General features: G+C 63.5%; 1 protein-coding gene across 2 annotated transcripts in view; it reads right to left on the bottom strand.

The window, feature by feature from the left end:
* Positions 1–4435: 4435 nt before the first annotated feature.
* Positions 4436–21610, bottom strand: part of COL26A1 (collagen type XXVI alpha 1 chain) — a 165941-nt gene continuing 148766 nt past the window's right edge. For both annotated transcript variants that reach the window (XM_058711070.1, XM_058711071.1), the window contains exons 5-13: positions 19044–19200; positions 16869–16967; positions 16099–16251; positions 14068–14151; positions 12822–12874; positions 9783–9818; positions 8448–8495; positions 6743–6827; positions 4436–6005 (exon numbers count right to left, since the gene is read on the bottom strand). In XM_058711070.1, the coding sequence (XP_058567053.1) occupies positions 5842–6005; positions 6743–6827; positions 8448–8495; positions 9783–9818; positions 12822–12874; positions 14068–14151; positions 16099–16251; positions 16869–16967; positions 19044–19200 (879 nt within the window). In that variant the 3' untranslated portion in view covers positions 4436–5841. The remainder of the gene's footprint in view (positions 6006–6742; positions 6828–8447; positions 8496–9782; positions 9819–12821; positions 12875–14067; positions 14152–16098; positions 16252–16868; positions 16968–19043; positions 19201–21610) is intronic.

The raw sequence follows: 21610 nt of genomic DNA, 5'->3' as shown, positions 1-21610 counted from the left end.
GGCTGTCTCCTCCGGGGCATACCAGCTCATTAGATTTACCAGCCCCCGCCTGGAAAAGTATTTAATTTGCCTTTTACAATGCACCAATTGCAAGTTAATTAACTGGCAATTGAAAGTTATAGGTGACATTAGAATTTATTAATAACATTGGAAATAAATCTCCCTGGAATTCAAGTAATTGAAAATCTCGTGAAATTTTTTTTTTATTGTCCATAAAACAGGCCTGGAAGAGAGGTGTTCCAGAAACCTCAGGGGTGGTTGGGATTGCAGGTGTGGGAGAATTGGGTGGGAGGGGACTTCTGTTCTGACCTAAGCCCATCTTGGATGCCCACCTGACCCCTGCTCACGACCTCGGTCACTGCCTCCTAGAATGACTCTGGGAAGGAGTCATTCTCCTCTTGGGAATGTCCTGTGACTCACTGCGGTGATCAGAGCTGGGTGCTGGGGACATAGATGTGACCCTGCTTGCAAGAAAATCAGAGCCTGGGGTGCTCGGGTGGCTCAGTCGGTTGAGCGTCTGACTTCGGCTCAGGTCATGATCTCACGATTCGTGAGTTCGAGCCCCACGTCGGGCTCTGTGCTGGCAGCTCACAGAGCCTGGAGCCCGTTCGGATTCTGTGTCTCCCTCTCTCTCTTCCCCTCCTCGACTCGTGCTCTGTCTCTGTCTCTCAAAAATGAATAAACATTAAAAAAAAGTGTTTTTTAATCAAATAAAAAAAGTATCAGAGCCTAACGGTGCAGACAGAGCAGTGAGGGCAGTGCATTCCGGGAAGGGAGACGCTCAGACATGGTCCCTGAGCGTGGGGGTCAAGTGTCTGATTAACAACGTGTGTACTCAGGGCCACAAAGCCCTGGGGGGGGGGGGGTCAAATGAGTGTCTGATTAACTTCCAGCCACACTCTGATTCCCTCCTGGTCCCAGGAAACAAGTTGTACTGTGTTCTCTAGAGGGATCACCCCAGGGGGTAGGGCAGGAAATGTGGGGTCCCATTGGAATGCCCCAGAGGAACCCCAGGCTGGATGACCCACTTCTGAGGTTTTTTCTTTTAAATGTTTATTTATTTTTGAGAGAGTGCAAGCAGAGGAGGGTCAGAGAGAGAGGGACAGAGGATCCAAAGTGGGCTCGGTGCTGACAGCAGCGAGCCCAGCGTGGGGCTCGAACTCACGAACTGTGAGATCACGACCTGAGCTGAAGTCAGATCCTCGACCGACCGAGCCACCCAGGCGCCCCTCTGATTTTCGACCAAGGCCATCCGGGCCCTCCAGCGGGAGCTCCCCTCTCCTACGGCAGCGGCAGGTCAGCTGCGAACTCCTGCCCGAGACCCTCACGTGTCAGAGGCAGAGCGCACCCCCCTCGCCCCCCGCTGTGCCATCAACCTCTATTCCTTGGGGCAAGAGCGACATTACAAGTACTTTACAACCACATAGCACGGGCACCGGTCGGGCAGATCCCGGTCTTGGTACTGGGACTGGGTCCTGGACTCCGGGAGGTCTCCGCGAGGGGCCGGGACGGTGGGGGGCAAGTGGGCGGTACTGGCGTGTTTAACAGCAGGTCTGGCGGATCAGCCCAGCCTGAGTCCCCTCCACACAGTGGCCGCCGTGCTGGGGCCCTTGGGTAGCCTCTGACCAAGAGGGTCTTCAATTTCCGCTCTGGCCGGTGGCCAACTTGGGTGGAGCAAGCCGGGGTCTTTGGCTGTGGGCCCTACACCTGCCTTGCTCAGGAGCCACCCCCGCCCCGAGAGGGGAGGCCCGAGTCAGGGTTCTGCCTCCGTCTACACTCTTTCAGTGCCTTGCTCCCACTCAGCTGGGTGGACACGTGGGGAAGAGAGGGTCCCACGAGCCAGACAGGGCAGTCACAGGCCAGGGCCCTGGGACTAGGGCTGCTCAGGACCCCAGGGGAGGGGGCCTGGCAGAGAAGGGAAGTGTTAGTAAGGTGTTCCCGTACACTGGGTTTCCCCACATGCACCTGTATACTGAGTACGTGCACACACTCACGCATACGCTCACATACCAGGGGCTGGAACCTGTTTGAGCAGAAAGGTCGGGTTTGATCTAGACCGTGGGGCACAGGAGAGAAGTGGGTGCAGGGTCGAGAGCCGAGCAGACTTTGGGAGCCCCCGGGGGTGGGACTGAGATGAGGGGGAGGGGGGCTGAGCAAATTCTCCCTGATCAACTCCTCGGGTGGCCCATGCAGACAGGCGCAAGGGTGGGAGCTTCCTCCCCTCGCTCCCCTCCTGCACTGGGCTCATGAGCTCCTCCCCCAGGGGCTGGGGACAGCGGGGACGGAGAGGGGCAGTCATGGGTCCTGGAGGCCCAGTAATGGCTCTGGGTGGCTGGCTTTGCCATTCTGAGTCACCACTGGGACCCATTAACCTGTCACGCAGGTTTGAGTTTCCCTCCGTGAGCACAGAGACACTTATGACATGAGACAGAAGCAAGGACCAGAGAGGCTGCAGGAGTCAGGAGGTGATGCGTCTGAAGATTTTGCCCAAAGCCGAGAGAACTGCGCTTCCCTGGGGCTGTAAGTACCAGGCCACACCCCCTCCGACTGCTCTCCCCTGTGGCTGGGGAGCCAGCACCCACAGGCCAACGAGAGATGCTAGTTCCTGGGGAAGCCCACAGCCAGGAGGACGGGACACCGAGGACGGGTCACCAAGGACAGGGCCAGGCTGCAGAGCCCAGGCTTAGGGCCAGGAACGGGGCAGCCCCTGCAGATTCACGGGGGGCAGCGCAGGCGGACTTGCGTTTCAGGAAGATGGGCCGAGGGCCAGATGGAGGGAAGAGGCCAGACTGACCGTGAGAACCCGCCGTGGCAGCCAGTCCCCCCCGAGGGTCAGCTTCCTACCCCTCGAACATTCGACGTTCTCCAAGATCTGGCACCTTGCAGCCGCTCCAGTCCGCTGTGGGCATTCCTTCTGTCCACCACCGAATCTGTGCCGCTCGTCAGCCTTTGCTCGCACCTGACAGTCTCCTGGTTCTCGTGCCCTCGGCTCTTCCTTCCAGAACCACAGCAGCCAAGAGCACGGCTTCCCCGAGTCTCAGATCTGTGTGGAAACCCAGCCTCACCACCAGCTGGCTGTGTGACCTTGGGCGAGCCACTCAACTTCTCTGGGGCTGCACGGACCCTCCACAAAGCAGGGAAGGCGGCCGCGAAGCGCAGGGAGGGGATATAAGCCACATGTTAAGCGCGGTGCCTGGCCGCATCCTTACAAAGGACCAGCTCGTGAGCACCTCGCCGGGGAGACCCTGTCTCACAGCCCTGGCCCTCGGGGACTGGGACCTCCTCTGGGGTCCGCACTCGCTGCCTTCGCCCCGTCTGACACACAGCCTTGGCCTGTCCACCCTGCTGGTGGGGACCGCCCACCGGAAGCTGGTTCCCTCCCGCACTCCCTTCCACTCCCTGTGGCCTGGAAGTACCATGCATCCAAACTTGCCCTATGTTGGGGGGCTCACCCCAGACTCTGCTGGTCCCCCCAAGGCCTGTCCCAGACAGTTGCACCACCCAGGGCCAGGGTACCCATGAATCTAATTATTTAAAACTTATATGTTAAGTCTCCTCCTTTACAAAGACTGGGAAGGGAAGGCCACTCGGGGCTCTGACTAGAACGTGAGGGCCCGGGGAGAGCCAGTCCCCAGCCCTCTGAACCCCCACCTGTGCACGTGGGGACATCCACCCTGCGGGCCCGTGCTCGGTCCACACCCTTCAAACGTGGCAGCCCCTTGGTCTAAGAATGCCGGGGTCAGCGGGGAAGTGGTCTGTCCTTGAGACACTCAGAGGGAGAGGCCCACAGAGACCCTGGGCTGAGGGCCGTGGGGCCGCACATGTTGGTGTCCTGGGCCAGGCGGATAGTCTCCCTCCGAGCCCCGTCTCCACCCCTGGTCTGGGAGAGGGAGCTGCCCTCTGATCTGTCTCACCAGGGGGTAGATGGCATTCAGTCCCGTGGTCACCCCAGGGGGCGCACTGGTCCCCAGATGAGGCTTCACCCAACAAAGGGGGTTGCTCAGGGCAAGGTGGGGGGCTTCAGTGAGCTGAGAGAGTGGCCTGGAGGAAGAAAAAGGGGCTCAGCCCTTCAGGGGAAGCGCTCACGCCTCTGCCCGGCCAGGCTTCCTGCACCCGCGCATATGCTCTGTGCACAAGATATGGGTGCACAAGCGGTCAGCGACGAGCCGCCCTCCTTCGCCCCTCCCGGCCTCTGCGGGTGCCGTGCGCCTGCCTGCCGGGTCCCTTTCCTGTGTAGCCCCCTCCCGTTGGCCCCTGAAGACCCCCCGTTGTGCCACTGCGGCCCCGCAGCCGCGTGTGTGTGGCACGGGCCAGGAGTCGCCTGTCCCCGCATCCAGCCACAGGGTCACGACATACGCATCTTCCGGGGACGGCCTGCGCCACCGTGGCCCGGCTCACCAGGCCTCGCCCAGCTGCCACCACAGGACACCAGACCCCCAGTGGGGAGAGCACCTTTATTGTCACAGCGTTCCAGACTGCCCGCTGCCTCTGACTGCCACACCTGGGCCCCCAGGCCAGTTCTGCCTCACAAGGGGCCATCGGGACCTTGAGGGCAAGAAGAGGTTACCGGGGCCTGTGGGACCAGGCCACAACCTCCCGGGAGCACCAAGGACGCTGGGGACAGATGGCTCCTGCCCTGAGGGGACACGGGCCCTGGGGTGGCACCACGATCTTTGGGTCTCGGCCCGGCAAGAGAGGAGAAGCAGGGCTGGTCCAGGTCACAGGGGACCCAGGGCCTGAGAGGCCTTAAGGGCTGCGGTCTGAGCTGCTCTGGGGTCCCGGGCCCCGGCCACCTACTGAGGCCCCTTCCCCGGGCCCACAGCCCTCAGCAGGCAGTGTCTCTCCTGATGGGGCCTGGGACTCAGCTGTCCTTCCTCTAGATTGTCAAAGGGTCGTTGGACTTGCTGTGCGATGCGGAAATGGCCAACCCTACAGGTTCCCAGGGAAGGCAGGGCTGCAAGTGACGGCCTCCTCAGGTGCACGTTCCCGGGAAATACTGCCTCCTCTCGGCTCGACGGCAGGAGGGCCTGCTGGGCTGGACTGGGTGGGCTCAGAGAGACTGGGAGGCAGTGGTGGGCGACTGCCAGTTTGGTTTGAAGGCCCCTGCACCCCCAGTGCCCCTCTCTCACTGTCCCCAAGTCCGTGTGAGCATCACGGGCTTATTCAGGGTCTCCCTGGCCTCTGAGAGCAGCCGCCGCCAGACCCTGGAGCAGACCCCAAGCCCAGGGACGGGGAGGCTGAGGAAGGAGGCCCGGGACCTTGCCTTCCTTCCCTGCGGGCCGGGCCAGCCTCCCCACAGCCCCACACCTGCCCTGAGTTTCTCTGTGAAGACAGGAAGCTGGCGGGGTCCCGAGTTAAGGAACCGAGAGGCCTGGGTTCAAATCCTGCCCCAGCTGTCCCTGGTCCCGTGGCCTTGGCACGTTATTTACACTGGCCGAGCCTCCGTCCTCCCGTGGAAAGTGGGGTAGCAAGCCTGCCTCCTAAGGGTTAAATGAGACAATGTAGGGAAAGCCCCTCGGACAGGCCCAGACTCAGTGAATGATGAGTATTATGATTATTCTCGTGCCCCGCCCAGCCCACCCAGAGCCCGTCTCCTGCAGAAAGTGAGGGCGGGGGAGGGCAGGGACAAGGAAAAGGCCCCGCCAAGGGTGCCGGGGTCCTCTGGACCCTGCCTCTGCAGTTGCCATCTGTCCCCAAGGCCCCCAGGCCCCGGGAGCCAGCGTCCCTCAGGATCCTCGGTGCCTGGAGCCCAGTCCCACCAAGTGTTGTCTTCAGAAGCCGGTGGCCACACAGGGCTCGGAGCTGGGTCTCCGGCGGGGCTTGTCCTGGAGAGCTGGCCTCTTACTTCCCGCCGCTGGCCTGGCCAGCGCTCCTCTGCCCAGGGTCGGGGCCGAGCAGGGCGGCGAGGGGACCGTCGGCGGGCGGGGAGCCCCCACGCTTCATCTTGAGGCTGGCTCTCAGGGCAGCATCTTGGCCGGAGCCCCCCTCGGGGGAGGCCAGGGGATCTGGAAGGACAGCAGGTGCACGGGCTCACACAGGGTCTTGGGAGCACTCGAAGGCACTTTGCTGCTGGCACCAGGGAAGCCACGTGCCCGGCGAGGACAGGGCAACGCAGCAGCAGGGTGTCCCCTCACGTGCACCCCCCTCCCCATTCAGTCGCCCGCTCACTCGGTAACAAGTGCTGAGCAGGGCTGAGCTCCAGGCCCCTCCCTGTCACCACCCTCCTGTCGCAAGGGCCTCCCAGCGTGCCAGGCAGAGACGTGGAAACCCCACACCGTGAGGGAGTAGCAGGCCCTATGGAGCACCGTGAGGCAAGAGGAGGGTGCCTTCACAGAGGAAGGGACCCTAGAGCAGGTCCCCCATGGGAGCTGGCAGTCAGCCGGCAGAGGGACCGGCCTGAGCAAAACCAGAGGTTGGGGGCGGGGGTTCCGGGGACGACTAGGTGGTGGCTCCGTGCCACTGGGCACCAGGCCATGCTGGGGAGGGGCTTGGGCTTGACGTGCCTGGACACCGATCATGGGCAACAGGGAGCCACGGAGGGTCCTTGAGCAAGGGGAGGCGCAGGGTCTGACTGGGGTTGGGGGAAGACCATCTGACAGCCAGGCGGAGGTGTCATCGGAGACCGGAGACGGTCACAGCTGCCACAAGGGCGGCAGGGAGCGGGGAGGCGGGAGCAGAGGGGACTCCCAACTCCGGGGCCAGCTGTGGGGCCGGCCGGCCCCAGGCCCTGGTCACAACTCACCGTGGATCCCGATCATGTGCTCCAGGATGAGGACCCTCTCTGCCAGGATCTTCAGGGCCTCCCGCAGCTGCTGCACCCCCTCACTCTGGCGGGGAGGAAGCACGGGGTCAGGGCTGGCCACAGGGACGCGGCCGGGGCCACGCGGCTTCCGCGTCCATGTCCTCCCCGCCCTCCCTGCTCCCGCCTCCTTGTCGCCATCCTAGTACAACAGCCATCACAGGGTGGATGTTTTGCGGACAAGGAATCCGAGGCACAAAGAGAGTAACAGGCGTCCTGTGGCCGCACAGCCTGGGGCTTAACACCGGACCTGTTCCCTCGAGCCTCGGTTCTTCCGGCTCCCGTGGCCGCCCGGCCGCTTCCCCGGTGTGCCCTTCCTCCCAGAAAATACCCTGCCGGGGACAGAGCACCCAGCACAGGTGGGGGTGTTTTGCCGCCCCCTTGCTGGCACCGTCCACCCGAGAGCTCTCCAGGGATGACCCCCCGGCAAGAAAAGGCGAAGGCTTCTGGAGCGTTGGCAGGAGTGCGTGAGGCCCGGCCTACACGTGGGCAGAGGGCCTTGTGCACCGAGATGCTCGAATGAACTGATTTATGGAGAAGACAGGTGTCAAAGCCGCTTTGAAATGGAAAGTGATGGTGAGGAGGTCGGGACCCGCCCTGAAGTCGGCCCCCAGAACGGGTGCCTTTTGGTGGCCTAACGTGACAGCTGTCATGACATTCACAGCAGCCTCGCTTAGAACAAAACAAAAGGGACCAAAAAGTATCCTACAGGAGAGAGGCCTTCCCTCCAGGGGACCAAAGGCCCGGGGAAGCCACAGAGTGGGCAGTGTCTGGGATCGGGGCCCCCCGGTGAGAAGCAGAGGGTCCAGGGCTCCTGCTAAGCCCCGTGTCCCTGGGCCACGGGATGCAGGCCTATGAAATGCAAAGGGGTGGAGGCCCAAGTATCGTCTCCGTCCCCCACACAAGTGACCCGTAGATCGGTGCCCGTGCCTTGGTGCCCACCTCTTCCTCCCGCCGCCTCCTGTGCCCTCCACAGCTGCTCGGCCTGCAGCCTCTACCCGCTTCTCCAGTCCTGCAAGGGCCTCCCAAAGGTCCCCAGCCTCCCCCCACCTCCCTGCTGAGCTCTGACACTCGCGGGGCGTTTGGACTCTCCACGTGTGAGGTCTCCCCCGCTGGCCCCACTGCCCTCACCCCCTTTATCCGTCACGCCGGTCTCCGGCACCCCTCCTGCTCCCAGAAGGTAGTGGGTCCCCACGGCCGTGCCTGGGCTCCATCTCTGTCCCCTCCCGCCATCTCACCCTGGGCCCTGCCCGGGGCCATCCTCAGTCCCCCAGCGCCGTGACCCTGTGGGCACCTCTGTGCACCAGGCGCGGCGGCATGTGGGGACTTCCGTCCCCGGACAGGGACTCCACAGCCTGCAGCCTCCTTTAATGGGGGGCTCTCTTCTGCAGGGTCCCCCCCCCCGCCGTCCTCCGGCTGCGGGCCAGTCACCCCCACTGGCCGTGCGACCCCCACTGCAGAATCGGCACACTATGTTGCAATCATCACTTCCTTCATCTGTCTCCTCCGCGGGGCCGGGACCCCGTTCACCCCGTGGCCCAGCACCCTGTGGGCTCACGGGTGTCAGTGCAGATCTGCTGGGCACCGGCCGTCCCGCTGCGACACAGCCGAGGGGGCAGGCGGGGAACGCGGCCGACAGGACTGTTACCTCTGCAGCCGCCTTCTCCTCTTCTTGTCCCTTCCCGCCGGGCTCGCCCTAGGAGAAAGTCAAGTTGTCCAAAGCCGGTGAGGGGCACGGGGGCGCCTCCCTCCCCTCCCCGGCTTCTTGGGCAGACCGCGGGGAGTCAGTGGCAGAGCCTGGGGACAGGGTGCCGGGGCGGAGCCTGACGGCCTCGCCCATGGGAACTCCTGCCCTGGGGGGAGCAGGGCCGGAGCGCCGAGGCCCCACGCGTCTCTGCACAACCCGGCACGGCTTGGCTTTAGCGGCTTCACTGTGCTTCTGGGCCACCGAGGAGCCAGGTCTGAAACCCCATGAGCCCACCTCTCAGCTCTTCCGGGGATCGAGTCCCCACCTCTCGCTGCTTCCGCCTCTGAATCCAGGCCGGTAACACCAGCCGCACATGAACACCCACGTGTTATCCTATGTGACCTGGAGCACGTTACTTTGCTTCTCTGTGCCTCAGCATTCTCATCTCTGAAATGGGGTAATAACACTGCCTACCTCCCAGGAGTATTAGGAGGATTCAATAAACCGATAGCGGTAACGAGCTCTGACTGGCGCCTGGTGCCAGAAGCCCCGTGACGGGGCTCAGCAGCGTCTACCAGACAGAAGCCAGGAGGAGGCACGGCTTCGAGGCTAACGCTCCCGGGTTTCAATCTTGGCTCCATCACTGCCTCGCTGTGTGACTTTGGGCAAATTACTTAACCTCTCCGAGTCTTAGCTGCCGGTTCTCAAAAATGGGACAAATAAAGTCCCGCCTCGCTGGGCTGCAATGCAGCTTAAACTCACTATTTCTGAAGAGCGCCTCCCCTGCGGCCAGCACATCGTAGGTGCTCAGCACAGATCCATCCCTCCCCCCTGGCCGCACGCCCCTAACTTTAGATTTGGGGGCGAAGGAGGGGCCCGCCTCCTTGGCCCTGCAGGCAGGAGTTGAGACTCAGAAATTCTCGTTTCCAAGAAGGAAAATTAGAGGCCAGCTGTCTGAGCCTCTACTCGTGGCAGGTTCAGAGGAGGGAGGGGACTCTGCAGGTCACACAGCATTGTTAACTCAGGGGTCTGGGAGCCTCGGGAGAGATCTGAGGACCCTCATCCCAGGGAGGGGCTCCCCACCTCCTAAGGGCACCCCTTCCCAACTCGGGCAGTGGGGACCACACGTAGGCTGCCCCTTCTCTGGGCGGGGTACGATCGGGCCATGTCTGGGGTCGCTGCGGGGCTGAGCTCAGGCGAGGCTCCTGGGACAGACCTCTGCCCACCCGGCACCCCGGGGGCCACACTGGGGCCCACCGCCCTGGGCACGACCCATCGGCTCAGCCCGTCACTTACAGCCGGTCCCATCATGCCCCGCTCTCCGGCCAGGCCCTGCAGAAAGTCAGACAAAGCAGATTAGGCCTTGCCTGCCCGCCCCACCCCCCCCCCCCCGCCCCCCAACACCTCTGTCCTCTCCTTATCCTCCTGCACCAGGCTCAGGATCTGGAAGGACAGAAGGAGGATGGCACGGAGGGGACAGGAAGGCCCCACCTGGGCCACCCTCCCCGGGCTCCTCCCTGAGGCTTGGTGTTCTCCGCTGAGAAGTGGGCCACTCATGTATAGTTATCCACACGGAGCCGGCACGGATGGCCAAGCCCCCCGCATGCAGAGAGAGGGGTCCCCAGAGGTGAGTGCCAGCAACACCAATCACGAGGGTCCCGCCGGGGGACTCCCGTCCGTGCCGATGTCCGGCCCGAAGGCTCCCCGGAGCCCAGACCCACGGGGTACCCATCCACCTCCCCCAGGCAGAACCCTGGCTCCCCCCAAACCCACCCCACTCTGCGGACACCTCCTTGGAAGGTGGCTCCCCGGTCCTCCCAGCTGCTCCCCGACACGCCTGGGAGGTAACCTTCCTTTCCCTCTCCTGCCAAATCTGTTCCACCAGCCAGACCTGTCACATCACTTTCTGAACACGTCCATTCCGTTTGCCGCTTCAGGGGCCACCACTTAACACACGTCACCTTCTCGTCTCCCCCGAGGGCTTCCGGGGTCTCCTCCCGGGTCGCCCTGCTCCACTGTGTCCCCGTCCTCCATTCCCCCACCACAGTCACAGCTGCAGGGGCCTCTTAAAGGTGTGAATCAGGTCACAGGCTCTCCCTCCCTGAGACTCAGAGCCCCTTCCCCTGTGACCCAAACCCACACTCCCTGACCCACCTCACCTCACACCTCACTCTCCTCAGCAGCACTGGGCTTTTCCCTGCCCCAGGGCCTTTGCACTTGCTCTTCTGGCTAATTGGAGGGCCCTTTCTTGGCATCTTTGTACGGCTGCTAGTTCTGGTTCCTTAGGTCTCAGCTGAAGTGTCACCTCTGCAGGTCTGTCGTGCCTCGCTTGCCTGGGCCCTTTCACTCTGTCACATCGCCTCATTTCCTCCTTTCCTGACACTTATCGTCCTTACTTGTCCTTGTCTGCCTCCCCTGTTGTACCATCAGCTACTGCAGGGCTCCCGATGTCCCTGCTCTCGTGCTCAGCACAGTATCTGATGCAGCGGAGTCCCCAAGAGATATTTGGTTAACGAAGAACATTTATTACGGGTCTCCTGAGAGCCTGGGGCTTTTCCTCCATTGTCCCCTTTATGTCTCACAACGAGCCCACCCAAGAGGGATTCCTCATTTCACAGGGTGGGGGAGGTGGGGGCCAGTGACCTGCTCAGGGTCACCCGGCTGGAAACTGGGAGAGCGGGGCTTCAAACCCAGGTCTCTCTGTCCTGCTCAGAGGAGAAAAGTAGGGGCCACCTCGTCCTCTGCCGTGGTCCCTTCCCACTCCTCTCTGACCCATGTCTAGGGGACATCCCCTCACCCCAGCCTCAGAGGCCTCGACTCTTTGGCAAGGGATGGAGACACACAGTGGCCGGGTCACCAGGCTGGCCCCGCCGTCCACAGGGAAGACCCTGTCTGGTCCTTCCATGGTGAGCAGAGGGGGCTGGTGGCTATTCGGACACTGTCCGTATCTGGGCTAACCTTGGAACCTAGCTCCACCCCTGCAGTGTGGGGGCCTGGGTGGGCCCTAGCAGGTCATGGAAGGGGCTCTTCAGGGCCTGTCCAATGGGCCCCTGGGGAACCAGGGACAGGCTGGGCACTGTCTGGTGCCCTTGGGCATCCCAGTCCTGGCCACGGGACCCCCAGCCTTACGGAAGGACCACAGCAAAGAGGGAAGGGGTCAAGACGCTGCACCCTCCACGTCGATGCCCGGTCACACACCCTCTTGGGCGGGGCGGGGGGCGGGGGGCCCCACAGAATTCTACCCCTGCCGCCTCCCACACTTCCCTGGGCATCTCGGTCCCTCACCACACTCCTGCCCCCGTCACTGTCGGGCTCTGTGGCCCACACCCACCCCTCCTCTCTGAGGGTGCCCCTGTCCCCCTCTCCCTGCAGACATTGTGCCCACCTGCCCCTCCCCGATGCTGTGTCTCCAGGTGTAAAAACACACAGTGGGGACAACAGAGAGCAGATTAGCAGTCATGGGACACTGGTTCTTTGATGTCTAGAATGTAAGCTCTACGGGGCTGCCCTGTGGCCCCTCAGCGGCTGTATCCTCAGCTTGGGGGGCTGGCGCCCCGAGTGTTTCGGGAATGTTCTTCTAGCATCTAAAGGGGTGGACTCCCAAGGTCCCAGCACTCACAGGGCCAAGGCCCAGACTCCCGCCCCTGGCAGTAGAGGGGCCACCTCCAGCCACCTGCTAAGCACAGCCTGAGCTCCTGGAGCAGGAGTCGGCAGGGCCCTAGGTCTGGACAGGCTCTGGGCAGGGAGAGGGGCGGGGCGCTGGAAGCTCCACCCCTTTCTGCCTCTGGGCTGCCCCTCCCTGGTGTGATTTCTTCCCAGGCCCTGGGCCTCTGAGGCACAAAACACACCCCATCCCAGCATTCTTTCTCCTTGCTCCCTCTAACAACCCTGTACAGGAAGCCCTGTACCCCCGTCTTAGCAGCCAAGGCAGCCGGAGCTCAGAGAGGCCGCCTCTCCACCCGAGGTCACACAGCTGGAGAGGCGGAGCAAGCTGGGGTTTGAGGCCACCTCGCCAGGCTTCGGGGCGCCCTCTCACACACAGGGGGCTCTCGGGGAGGAGGGCGACAGGCTGGGGTGGACGTTCTGTGATCCCATATGTCCTCAGGAGGCACCCGGTCTCTCTGGGTCTCAGTCAGAGAGACGGGAAGGACGCCAACATCTCCCCGGCATGGGGGAGCAGACAGCAAAGGACAGCAGCGGCTGAGATGACCAGGGTCACACCCACCTTCCCCTGGGTCCTGCCTGGGCCCCGCTGCGGGGGGGCCTGGCTCCTCTTTCCTGGGGAGCCCCCGCTCCCCCGCCCCGGCCCCTGCCAGAAATGAGGGAAGTGCTTACCTGGGATCCAGGTACACCTGGCGGTCCTGGGGGACCGTGTGGGCCAGGAGGACCTGTGGGCAGAGTCACACACGGTCACCTGGGGCCAGTCCCCTGCCCACCCTTAGCGCGGAAAGCCCACCTCCACCGCCCTCTCCCCGCAGCCCCTACGTTGCAACCGGCTCTTCCCTCAGGGCCTCATCCACGGGTCGCCCTCCCTCCCCCCTCCCCCCCCCTGCCCTTCCCCTGCCGGCCAGTCTCCTGGCGAATATCTCCCAGGACTGCCCCTCCTCCGGGCCTCGGACCCTACCCCTCCGAGGCCATCCTTCTTGCCTGAGTTACTGCAACAGCATCCCGACCATCCACTCTCCATGTGGCCACCCAGACCCAACTTCCAGGTAGGTCCCTCTCGGGGCTCCTGAGGTCCTCAGCCCGGCCCCCTCCCCCCTTCCCGCCCAGATCCTCTCCCGAGAAGCTCCTCTGCTTCCGCGCCTTTGCAGATGCTGTTCCTTCCTCCTGGAGCTTCTCCATCCCCTCCACAGCCTGGCAAATTCTTTCCTCTTGTCTCAGGATGAGCATCACCTCCTCCAGGAAGCCTTCCGGCACTACCCGCGCCCACCCCTCCTCCAGACCAGCCCCTGACAGGGAACCAGCCGCCACCCACGGCCACGGTCGATACGCACGTCTGTGCCACGCGCAGGGAGTGCTCGGTCAGTACATGAAAGTGTAAATGAGTGGTGGGGAATGAGGCACCCACACAGCTGGACAAGCAGGGCTGGCCCCTGCCCCACACGCCCCTTCCCTCCCCACCAGTGAGGGTCCCTGGAAGGAGGGGATCCAGCCCTTAGAGCCCCAGGGCTGTCCCCTCCCCCACGGCCCCTGGTCTCTGCCACCAGGCCCAGGGCTTCCTGCCTCTCCGGGCACCTGCCCTGCCAGCTCCTGGACCACCCCTGAGCTCACCCCCTGCCTCCCCCTGGGCCTGGGCCTCCATGAACCCCGGTGCAACCCCCACTCAGGCGCACATGGGGGCAGCCCTGAGCTGCTTCACGTGGGCACCTGGCAGAAACATTTGGGGTTCTCACCCCAAGGGTGAGCGAGGGGACTCACCTCAGGCCACACGGTGAGTTGTGGACACACCCGTATCCCCAGCACCCTGCCAAGGCCACGGGCCCCCGACCGGCCCTACGAGAGCCCCTGGCCCAGGCCAGGCCCAGAGGCAGGGGCGGCGGGGGGCAATCCCAGCCAGGCTGTCGCCCTCTGCGCTTACCTGGAGGGCCAGGGGGGCCCCGGGGCCCTGGGACGCCGGCCAGCACGGTGTCCACGGCGGCAGAGGCCAGCTGTGAGTGTCTGTCTGTGGGCAGAGCAGAGGGGCCCGTGACACGGTGGGGCAGGGCCGGCAGGGCTGGGGTGCCGGGCCTGAGCTCCCCCGGGGCCAGGAGGACTGGCGCCCCCACCCCACCGGGCCTCACAGCAGCCTTGGTGAGCAGCCGCTCGGACTGCCACAGAGACCAGGTCAAAGGGCAGGGAAAGCCCGGGGGGCTTCATATAACGCACAGACTCCTTCCTGAGCATTCCAGGCCCTTCAGAGTCTGGCCCTGCCCTACTCACCTCCCCAGGCTCCAGGCCAGCCCTCTCCTCCCCACTCCATTCCACAGGCCCGTTCTGATGCACCTGACTGGCTCACTCCTGCGGGGCCTCCTCCAAGAAGCCCTCCGGGCTCAGCCCTCTGAGCTGCAAGAGCCGGGCTGCCTCTACAGGGCCCATCACTCAGCCTGGGGCAGCGGTGAGGTCTGTTCACGGCCCAGTTCTGACAAACAGGTCAAGCCCCATGTGCCTTTGCCCTGCCCCACCACTGCCCTTCCCTCCACACCCGGAAGCCTGGACCACCCTCCCACTGGTTCAAGGCGATGGGCGGGGCCCACTGGGGCATCCCCAGTCTTCCCCAAATTCATACTCAGGGACCCCAGGGCCGCGGGTAAAGAAGGTCCCATCTGAGAAGGGCTCTGATCACTGGAGGTGTCAGGAAGGCAGTGCCCGAGGCGTCTGGCCCAGACCAGGGCAGGCGGGAGCCTTGGGATGGCTCCATGTGGCTCAGGGGTGGGCGCTGAGCCTTGAGCCCCCCAGAGCACTGCACGGGTGGCACCGGCCCCCTCCCTGAGTCTTCAGTGAGTTCCCACTTGCTCCAGAAGGTTCTGTTCTCGCCTGGCTGGGCCCCTGCACCTACTGAGTGCAGCCCAGGACCCCCATTCTGCAAGGCTGAGTCGCTTCCTCCCACCAGAGCAACTCCAACGGGGACTAATACCCACCCCCTACTCTACAGGTGGGGAAAGTGAGGCTCCGACGGGGACTGTGGGATTCAGGCCTAGGTTTTAACGCTCAGGTTAGGGGCACCTGGGTGGTTCATTCGGTTAAGCGTCCAACTTCGGCTCAGGTCTTGATCTCGCGGTTCATAGGTTCGAGCCCCATATCAGACTCTGTGCTGACAGCTCATAGCCGAGAGCCTGCTTCAGATTCTGTCTCCCTCTCTCTCTCCCCTTTCACAGCTCATTCTCTCTCTCTCTCTCTCTCCCCCCCCTCTCAAAAATGAATAAACATTTTTAAAAAATCTAAAAAAATAATAATAAAGCTCAGGTTAAGGGCTGCGCTGCCTGAGGGGGGACAGAGTACCAGCAGGAGGGGCTTGGGTTTCTCTGACCAAGACAAGAGGTCCCCATCCCCCATCGTGCCCAGGATATCACTTAACACTGTCACTAGCTTCTTAAAACCCTCCCCAGGTTTCCCAGGGCATTTAACCGAAAGATACCCCTGTGACGCCCTCACCCCACTCTCCGGGCCTCCCTGACCCCACCCTTCCCACAGGTAGGCGGAGGTTTCCGGGTTCAGAAACAGCAGACTGTGCCCCCTGGGGGCAGGAGACTGTTTTGTTCACTGCTACATCCCCAGTGAGTGTGCAGGACACATAGTAGGTGCTCAACCAATACTTGTCACATGGCCTGCATACGGTGAGACGATTTTCCAGGAGACGCAGCAGCGGTGACCTCGGGGGCGCTGCTCTCACCAAATGGGGAAACTGAGGCCAGGGCAGACAACAGAGACTCGGGGGGCGTCAGGACCCCAGGGGCAGCAGCTGAGCACCAGAGCAGGGACAGGCCAGGCTGGGGCCAAGAGCTGGGTTGGGGGACCCGCATCGGCCCCCCCAGAGGCCCTTCCGCCCCACCCGGCAGAGCCTGGCTCCAGAGCTGGGGCCCTGCTCACTGAGGGTCTGCATCCCCGGGGCCCGCCCCTCAGTGGCACTCACCGTCCTTGTCTGTCGGCGACTGCAGGGAGTAGAGGACACCCTGGGGGCCGTTCGGAGGGAAGCCTGGGCTGCCTGCTGGGCCGGGTGGGCCAGGGGGGCCCGGGCGCCCCATCTCTCCAGGAAGCCCGCGGGGTCCTGGTGGCCCCAAGAGGCCTGCAGCGGGAGAAGAGGAGTCACGCGAGGGCTGGGCCTGGCAGCTGACACTGCAGACGGGACCCAGGCCGGTGGTGGCCTCCAGACCAGCGTCCCCGGAGGGCTGTCCTGGGGTGTGAGCGAACCGGCTTTCCCTTCAGGCCTAGTGCACAGGGAACACCAGGGCAGGGAGGGAGGCGAGGGAGGCAGGGTCGCCCCCTCCTGGGACCTCAGCTCTGGGGTCGGGGCACTGAGGGTGGCAGCCAGCCTGGGCTAGCACAGGACCTGTGCCTTCCCTGCAGGACCCAGGAGGAGCTGGGAGGCTCTCTGGAGGTGTTGTTTAAATGACTGAGCACAGTCCCCAGGCCCCAGCTGCCCCACCCACACACCTGCACCCCCAGCGCCTGGAGCCTTCCGTCCTTCCTGCAGCCCAGGGTCAGACCAAACGTAAAGTCTTTGGGACAGGGTGGCAGTGGGGGTGCTGGGGGGAGGAAGTGAGCCTGGAGCCCCCCCAAGACGGCAGTCATTAACCCCAGCAAGATCGGGGGTTGTGGGAGGCCTCACCTGCTCAGATAAGGGAGAAACCCCAGACCCTTTCCAGCAGACAAAGTCAGATCTGGGGTGAGGGGTGTCCTTACCGGGAGGCCCTGCCGGGCCCTTCTCTCCTGCCTGGCCCCGGTCACCTTTGGAGCCTGGGGGACCTGCAGGCCCTGGCGGTCCCGTCTGCCCCGGGGGCCCTGAGGAGAGAATGAGGTAAGCCCTGAGGACACTGTGGGCCGAGCCGCCATGAGGGGGGGGGGGGGTGGGGGACTTCAGGCCTGACCACCTGGGCCATCTGGTCAGCCCTGCCCCCGAAGCAGACACCTCCTCCATCATTACAGTTTACAGACCATTTTTGTACCTATTCATTCCTGTGATCTCAAGAGCTACTTTTGTTCCCACTTGACAGGTAGGGAAACTGAGGCTCAGGAAGGTGTGGTCCCTTGCTCAAGGGCCCAGAGCCAGGCTGCCCCTCTCTCAAGGGTCCTGCTGTCTCCCTGCTCAGGGTCGGGAACTGGGCTCCTGGCAAAGAGCTCCCCAACGAGGCCTCCACGGGGGCCCCAGGAAGCCCTAAAGCTCACAAGCGCCCCCCTCACCTGCTCTCAAGAATTCCTGGGCTCCCCCAGGTGTCACCATTTGTAGGGGTTGTGCCCCACCTGGTGGCCATTTCTCAGAACTACACTTTGCCTGGTGAAGAGAAAGTGTGGCCCAGGAGACCCAGAGCACCTGCCAAGCTCCCCCCAGGGGGTGTGGGGCCTGGGTGCCCTGAGGGCTGGGAAATCGCCCTCCTCCCCAGTTCCAGAAGAAGGACTGCAAGAAGGTGGGCATGGGCGGCTGCCTGGGTGTGAAACCTAAGGGATGACAGCTAGAGAGGTGAGCCAGGGCACCCGTCAGCCCTCTTCCCACAGCCTCCCCGGCACCGGCCACCGGCCACTCCCACTGCTGGGGGCTGTGTCCTTTCTGCTCTGCTCCCTGTCTCAACTAGACAGGCACACGCAGAAAACAAGGCAGAGGAGGTGGGGAGGGGGACAGGGTGGGAGCTCAGAGCTGAGTGTGGACAGCGGTGCTAAGAAGCTGGGGCCTCAGCTGGGAGAGAGGGGATGGAGGGACAGCGTCACCTGCAAAGGGCTATAGCCGGGCCAACAATGATCGAGACAAAATGGCCCCGGATCACGGGGGTGACCCCAAGGGTCGTTTCCCTGAGCCTCGGTTTTCTCCTCTGTAACCTCAAGCATCACCAACTTACCGGAATGATGAGAAGTGTTATCTGTGCAGCCTAGGGTGATATAACAATATTTAATAACTGGCACAGCACAGATAGTGACCAGTCAGAAGGGACACCGGCCTTAAACCCCCGAGTTCAGCCACATCGACAGATGCCAGCCACCCACGTGCCCGGGGTAAAGCCCCAGCACAGTGCGTGGCACGGGACAGGCATTCAACAGTGCTCACCGCCCGCTATTACGTTTACTGTCCCTATTCTACAACCCCCAGGGCCGAGCCCAGTGGATACAAGCTGCAGAGAGAAAAAACAGTTACTCCTGACTTTAAAACACGGCAGGAGGGGCGCCTGGGTGGCTCAGTCGGTTCAGTGTCAGACCTCGGCTCAGGCCATGATCTCGGTCTGTGGGTTCGAGCCCCGTGTCGGGCTCTGTGCGGACAGCCCGGAGCCTGCTTGGGCTTCTGTGTCTCCCTCGCTCTCTGCCCCTCCCCCACTTGTGCTGTCTCTCACACATAAATGTTAAAAATAATTTTTAAACACAGGAGGGAAGGAGCAAACACGGTGGCAGATGTCCCCCGACACCCCGGCCAGAGAGTTCCGGGAGCCCCTCCCCGCCCCAGAAGGTGGGGGGAGGCGGTAAACTCCAGAAGGCCGGGGCTGGGCTGCAGGGCTGAGCACAGGTGCAAAGAGGCAGCGGGCAGGTCATGAGGACATGTACCAAACTGAACGACGGCGACAAGGAAGGATGGGGACTTCAGGAGTTCGCATGGGGTCTGCGGAGGCAGCCGTGACCTGGCTGCAGCCAACTGTTTCCAGGAGGGACTGAAACCCCCACCAAGAAAAATGATCTTCCATTTTTCTAAGAGAAGCCGGAAATCCTGTTTTTCGTGTGAACCCCTCCCCCCCCACCCCCCACCGGCTTTTGAAAAGTTCGCTCGCTGTGTCGAAAGAGCAAGGGAGCGTGCTTGATCCAAAGGGCCTACTGTGTGACCTTGTCGTAGAGGCCCTGGGGGGCCGTGCTCAGGCCGCTTTGGCTGCAGGCCTCGCTCACCGGCGGGGCCCGTGGGCCTTCTCCTTCGGGGCCCTGGGTGGGCGAGGGGGATGGCGTCAGGGAGGAAGTCCTCGTTCCAGGGTGGTGGGGTGCTCTGGGGGGCCGGCAGGTCATTGCCCGGGCCTGCGGGCTGCTCTGCTGCCTGCAGCAGGAGAACCTGGGGACAAGGGCAGAGGTCAGGACCCCCGCCGGGCCCGAGATACGCGTGTACGAGATATGTGTCCCCGGAGACATCACGCCCCTCGTGGGACTGCTGCTCCCCTTCTGGAATATTCTCCCACCCCTGCCCTCCTCCCCTTCCCGTTTCCAGAGCCTGGACCCGGGGCTCAAGCAGGTTGCCACTGGGACACCTTCAGACTCCCTGCGCCTTGCTTCTGGAGCGGACGTCACCGTGGTGAGAGACCAGTGGTCACCCCCCACCCCCCCACCCCCCCCCCGCCCGGCTCCTCCCAGGGCACTGGTCCCTCGCACGGCCTGGCTTAGGGCACAGACAACGGATGGAGAAGGAGGGAGGGAAGGAAGGAGGGAGAAAACTAGACAAGAAAAAAAGAAAAAGAGAATGAGAAAGAAAAGGATATAGGGGCGCCTGGGCGGCTCAGCTGGTTAAGCGTCCGACTTCGGCTCAGGTCATGATCTCACGGTCCGTGAGTTCGAGCCCCGTGTTGGGCTCTGTGCTGACAGCTCAGAGCCTGGAGCCTGTTTCGGATTCTGTGTCTGGCTCTCTCGCTGTCCCTCCCCTGCTCACGCTCTGTCTCTCTCTCTCTCAAAAATAAATAAACATAACAACAACAACAAAAAAGAATATAAATGGTCCTGGCTTGGGGCACGATTTTTAGTAGGGGCTCTAGAACAAAAGGCAGCGTGGAAAGCTGCCCGGTTCTCTCCCCTTGAGGGAGGTGGGGGTCAAACGCTGCAAAGACCAGGGCCTGGGCAGCGACACTGTCTCCCTGATTCAAGTGAACTGGGAGCCAGGCCTCAGAGGCCCCAGCGAGACCCTGCTGTCTCCAAAAGGCTCAGCAGGGGGCGCTGCGCACCAGGGATCTGAGCGAGCAGCAGGGCAGGTGCTGAGACCCAGAGTAGGCCCACCCCCAGAGAGGGGTCCCAGGCCTGTCCCACAGAGTCGGCTTCCTGCTCCACCCACCGCGGGCCCCCCCCCCCTAGTCTCTGCTCCCGGATCTGCCTGCAGGAGAGGAAGCCTGGTGTCTCTTGTTGCCTCCAGCCTTGGGAGCCAGAACCCCGCATCCTGCCGGATCCCCCGACTGCTGCTCCCCACACGGGGCAGGGCCAGGGCCGGGGCACCTGGCCTCCCCAACCCGCCGCCCCTCCCCACCCCACCCCACCTCCCGCCCCGCCCCGTGCCCCTTGGCCTGCCCAGCCCTGGCTCCGGCCCTGGGTCTATGGTCCCAGGCTCTCCACCTGCCCCCATCCCCTCCTGGGGCCTCCCTACACGGTAGGAGACGAGGACTTTGGGCAAAGCCAACTCTGGGGAGCCCCCCTCCCCAAACCAGACCGCCAGCGGCCCCACACTTCCCACATAGGGAGGCGCCCTTCTCGGCCTGCCCTGCTCCTCCTGGGCCTCACCAGCTTTGCTCCAGGTGCCCGGCTCCACCCCAGGGTCCCTCCTGCCCCGAACCTCCCCACCTCCATGCCCTCAGAGGGCCACCAGTGGCGGGCCACCCCCGCCAGCCCTTCCCTTCACCCCTGCACGATCGCTTTGTATCAACAGCTACGGCGGGAGCAGGGCCAGCAGGCCAGCCGGGGGGGCAGCCTGGTCCCCAGAGCCCTACACGGGTTAAGTGCCTCCCGATAGGGGTGGGGCTCAGGCCCTGCTGCCATACGAGCTGGTTTGAATCCGGCTCTCCCACTAGGCGGCCGCTGTGTGAGCTTGTGCAAGTGTTGCGACCTCGGCGGCCCTCAGTTTTCCCGTCAGCAAAGCGGACACTGACCATGTCAAGCACACTGGGCCCCAGCTCCTGCTGCTGCTGCTGCTGGTGGGTCCCGGGGACCAAGAGCGGCCTTCACGGCGCCCAGGCCTAGGCTGGGCTGAGGTTCTGGTGTGTGTGTGCGGTGGGGGGCGAGGGGGGTGACAGAGGGGCCCCTTAGCACTCCCTCCCACCAGTCCCGCAGTGTCCCTGGGCCTGGGTGACAGTCTCTGAGGATCTAGGGAACAGAGTGGCACCCTGCACCAGGTCTCAGGGTCTCCATCTGTGTTGGGCCAGTGGGCAACCCCCAGGGCTACGTCTCCGGGCCCCTCCCCCTCTGGCCCTTCCAAGGCCCCAGGAGGCAGGAAGGGTCACCACGGCCCATCACAGGAGAGGTGGAAATAAAGGCTCAGAGACTGCAAGTGACTCGCCCAAGGTCACCCGGCAAGTAGGCTGGGCCCAGGGTCCCACGCAGTGCCCTGTCCACCTGTCCACAGCTTGGCCACAGCCTGGGCCCTGGCGGAACCTCATGGAAGCACCCACGAGGGGAGCAGCTGGCTACTATCACACAGCGGCCAGGGGGTGGGGGGTGAATGTCCATCCCCGCCCCCCGGGGAGGGAAGTGGGCTGGTTTCTGCCCAGCCA

Source organism: Neofelis nebulosa, chromosome 18 (genome assembly GCF_028018385.1).
Source record: "Neofelis nebulosa isolate mNeoNeb1 chromosome 18, mNeoNeb1.pri, whole genome shotgun sequence".
NCBI classification, from domain to species: domain Eukaryota; kingdom Metazoa; phylum Chordata; class Mammalia; order Carnivora; family Felidae; genus Neofelis; species Neofelis nebulosa.
Note: the sequence above shows the minus strand (reverse complement) of the source record. Positions and strands in the feature narration are given on the sequence as shown.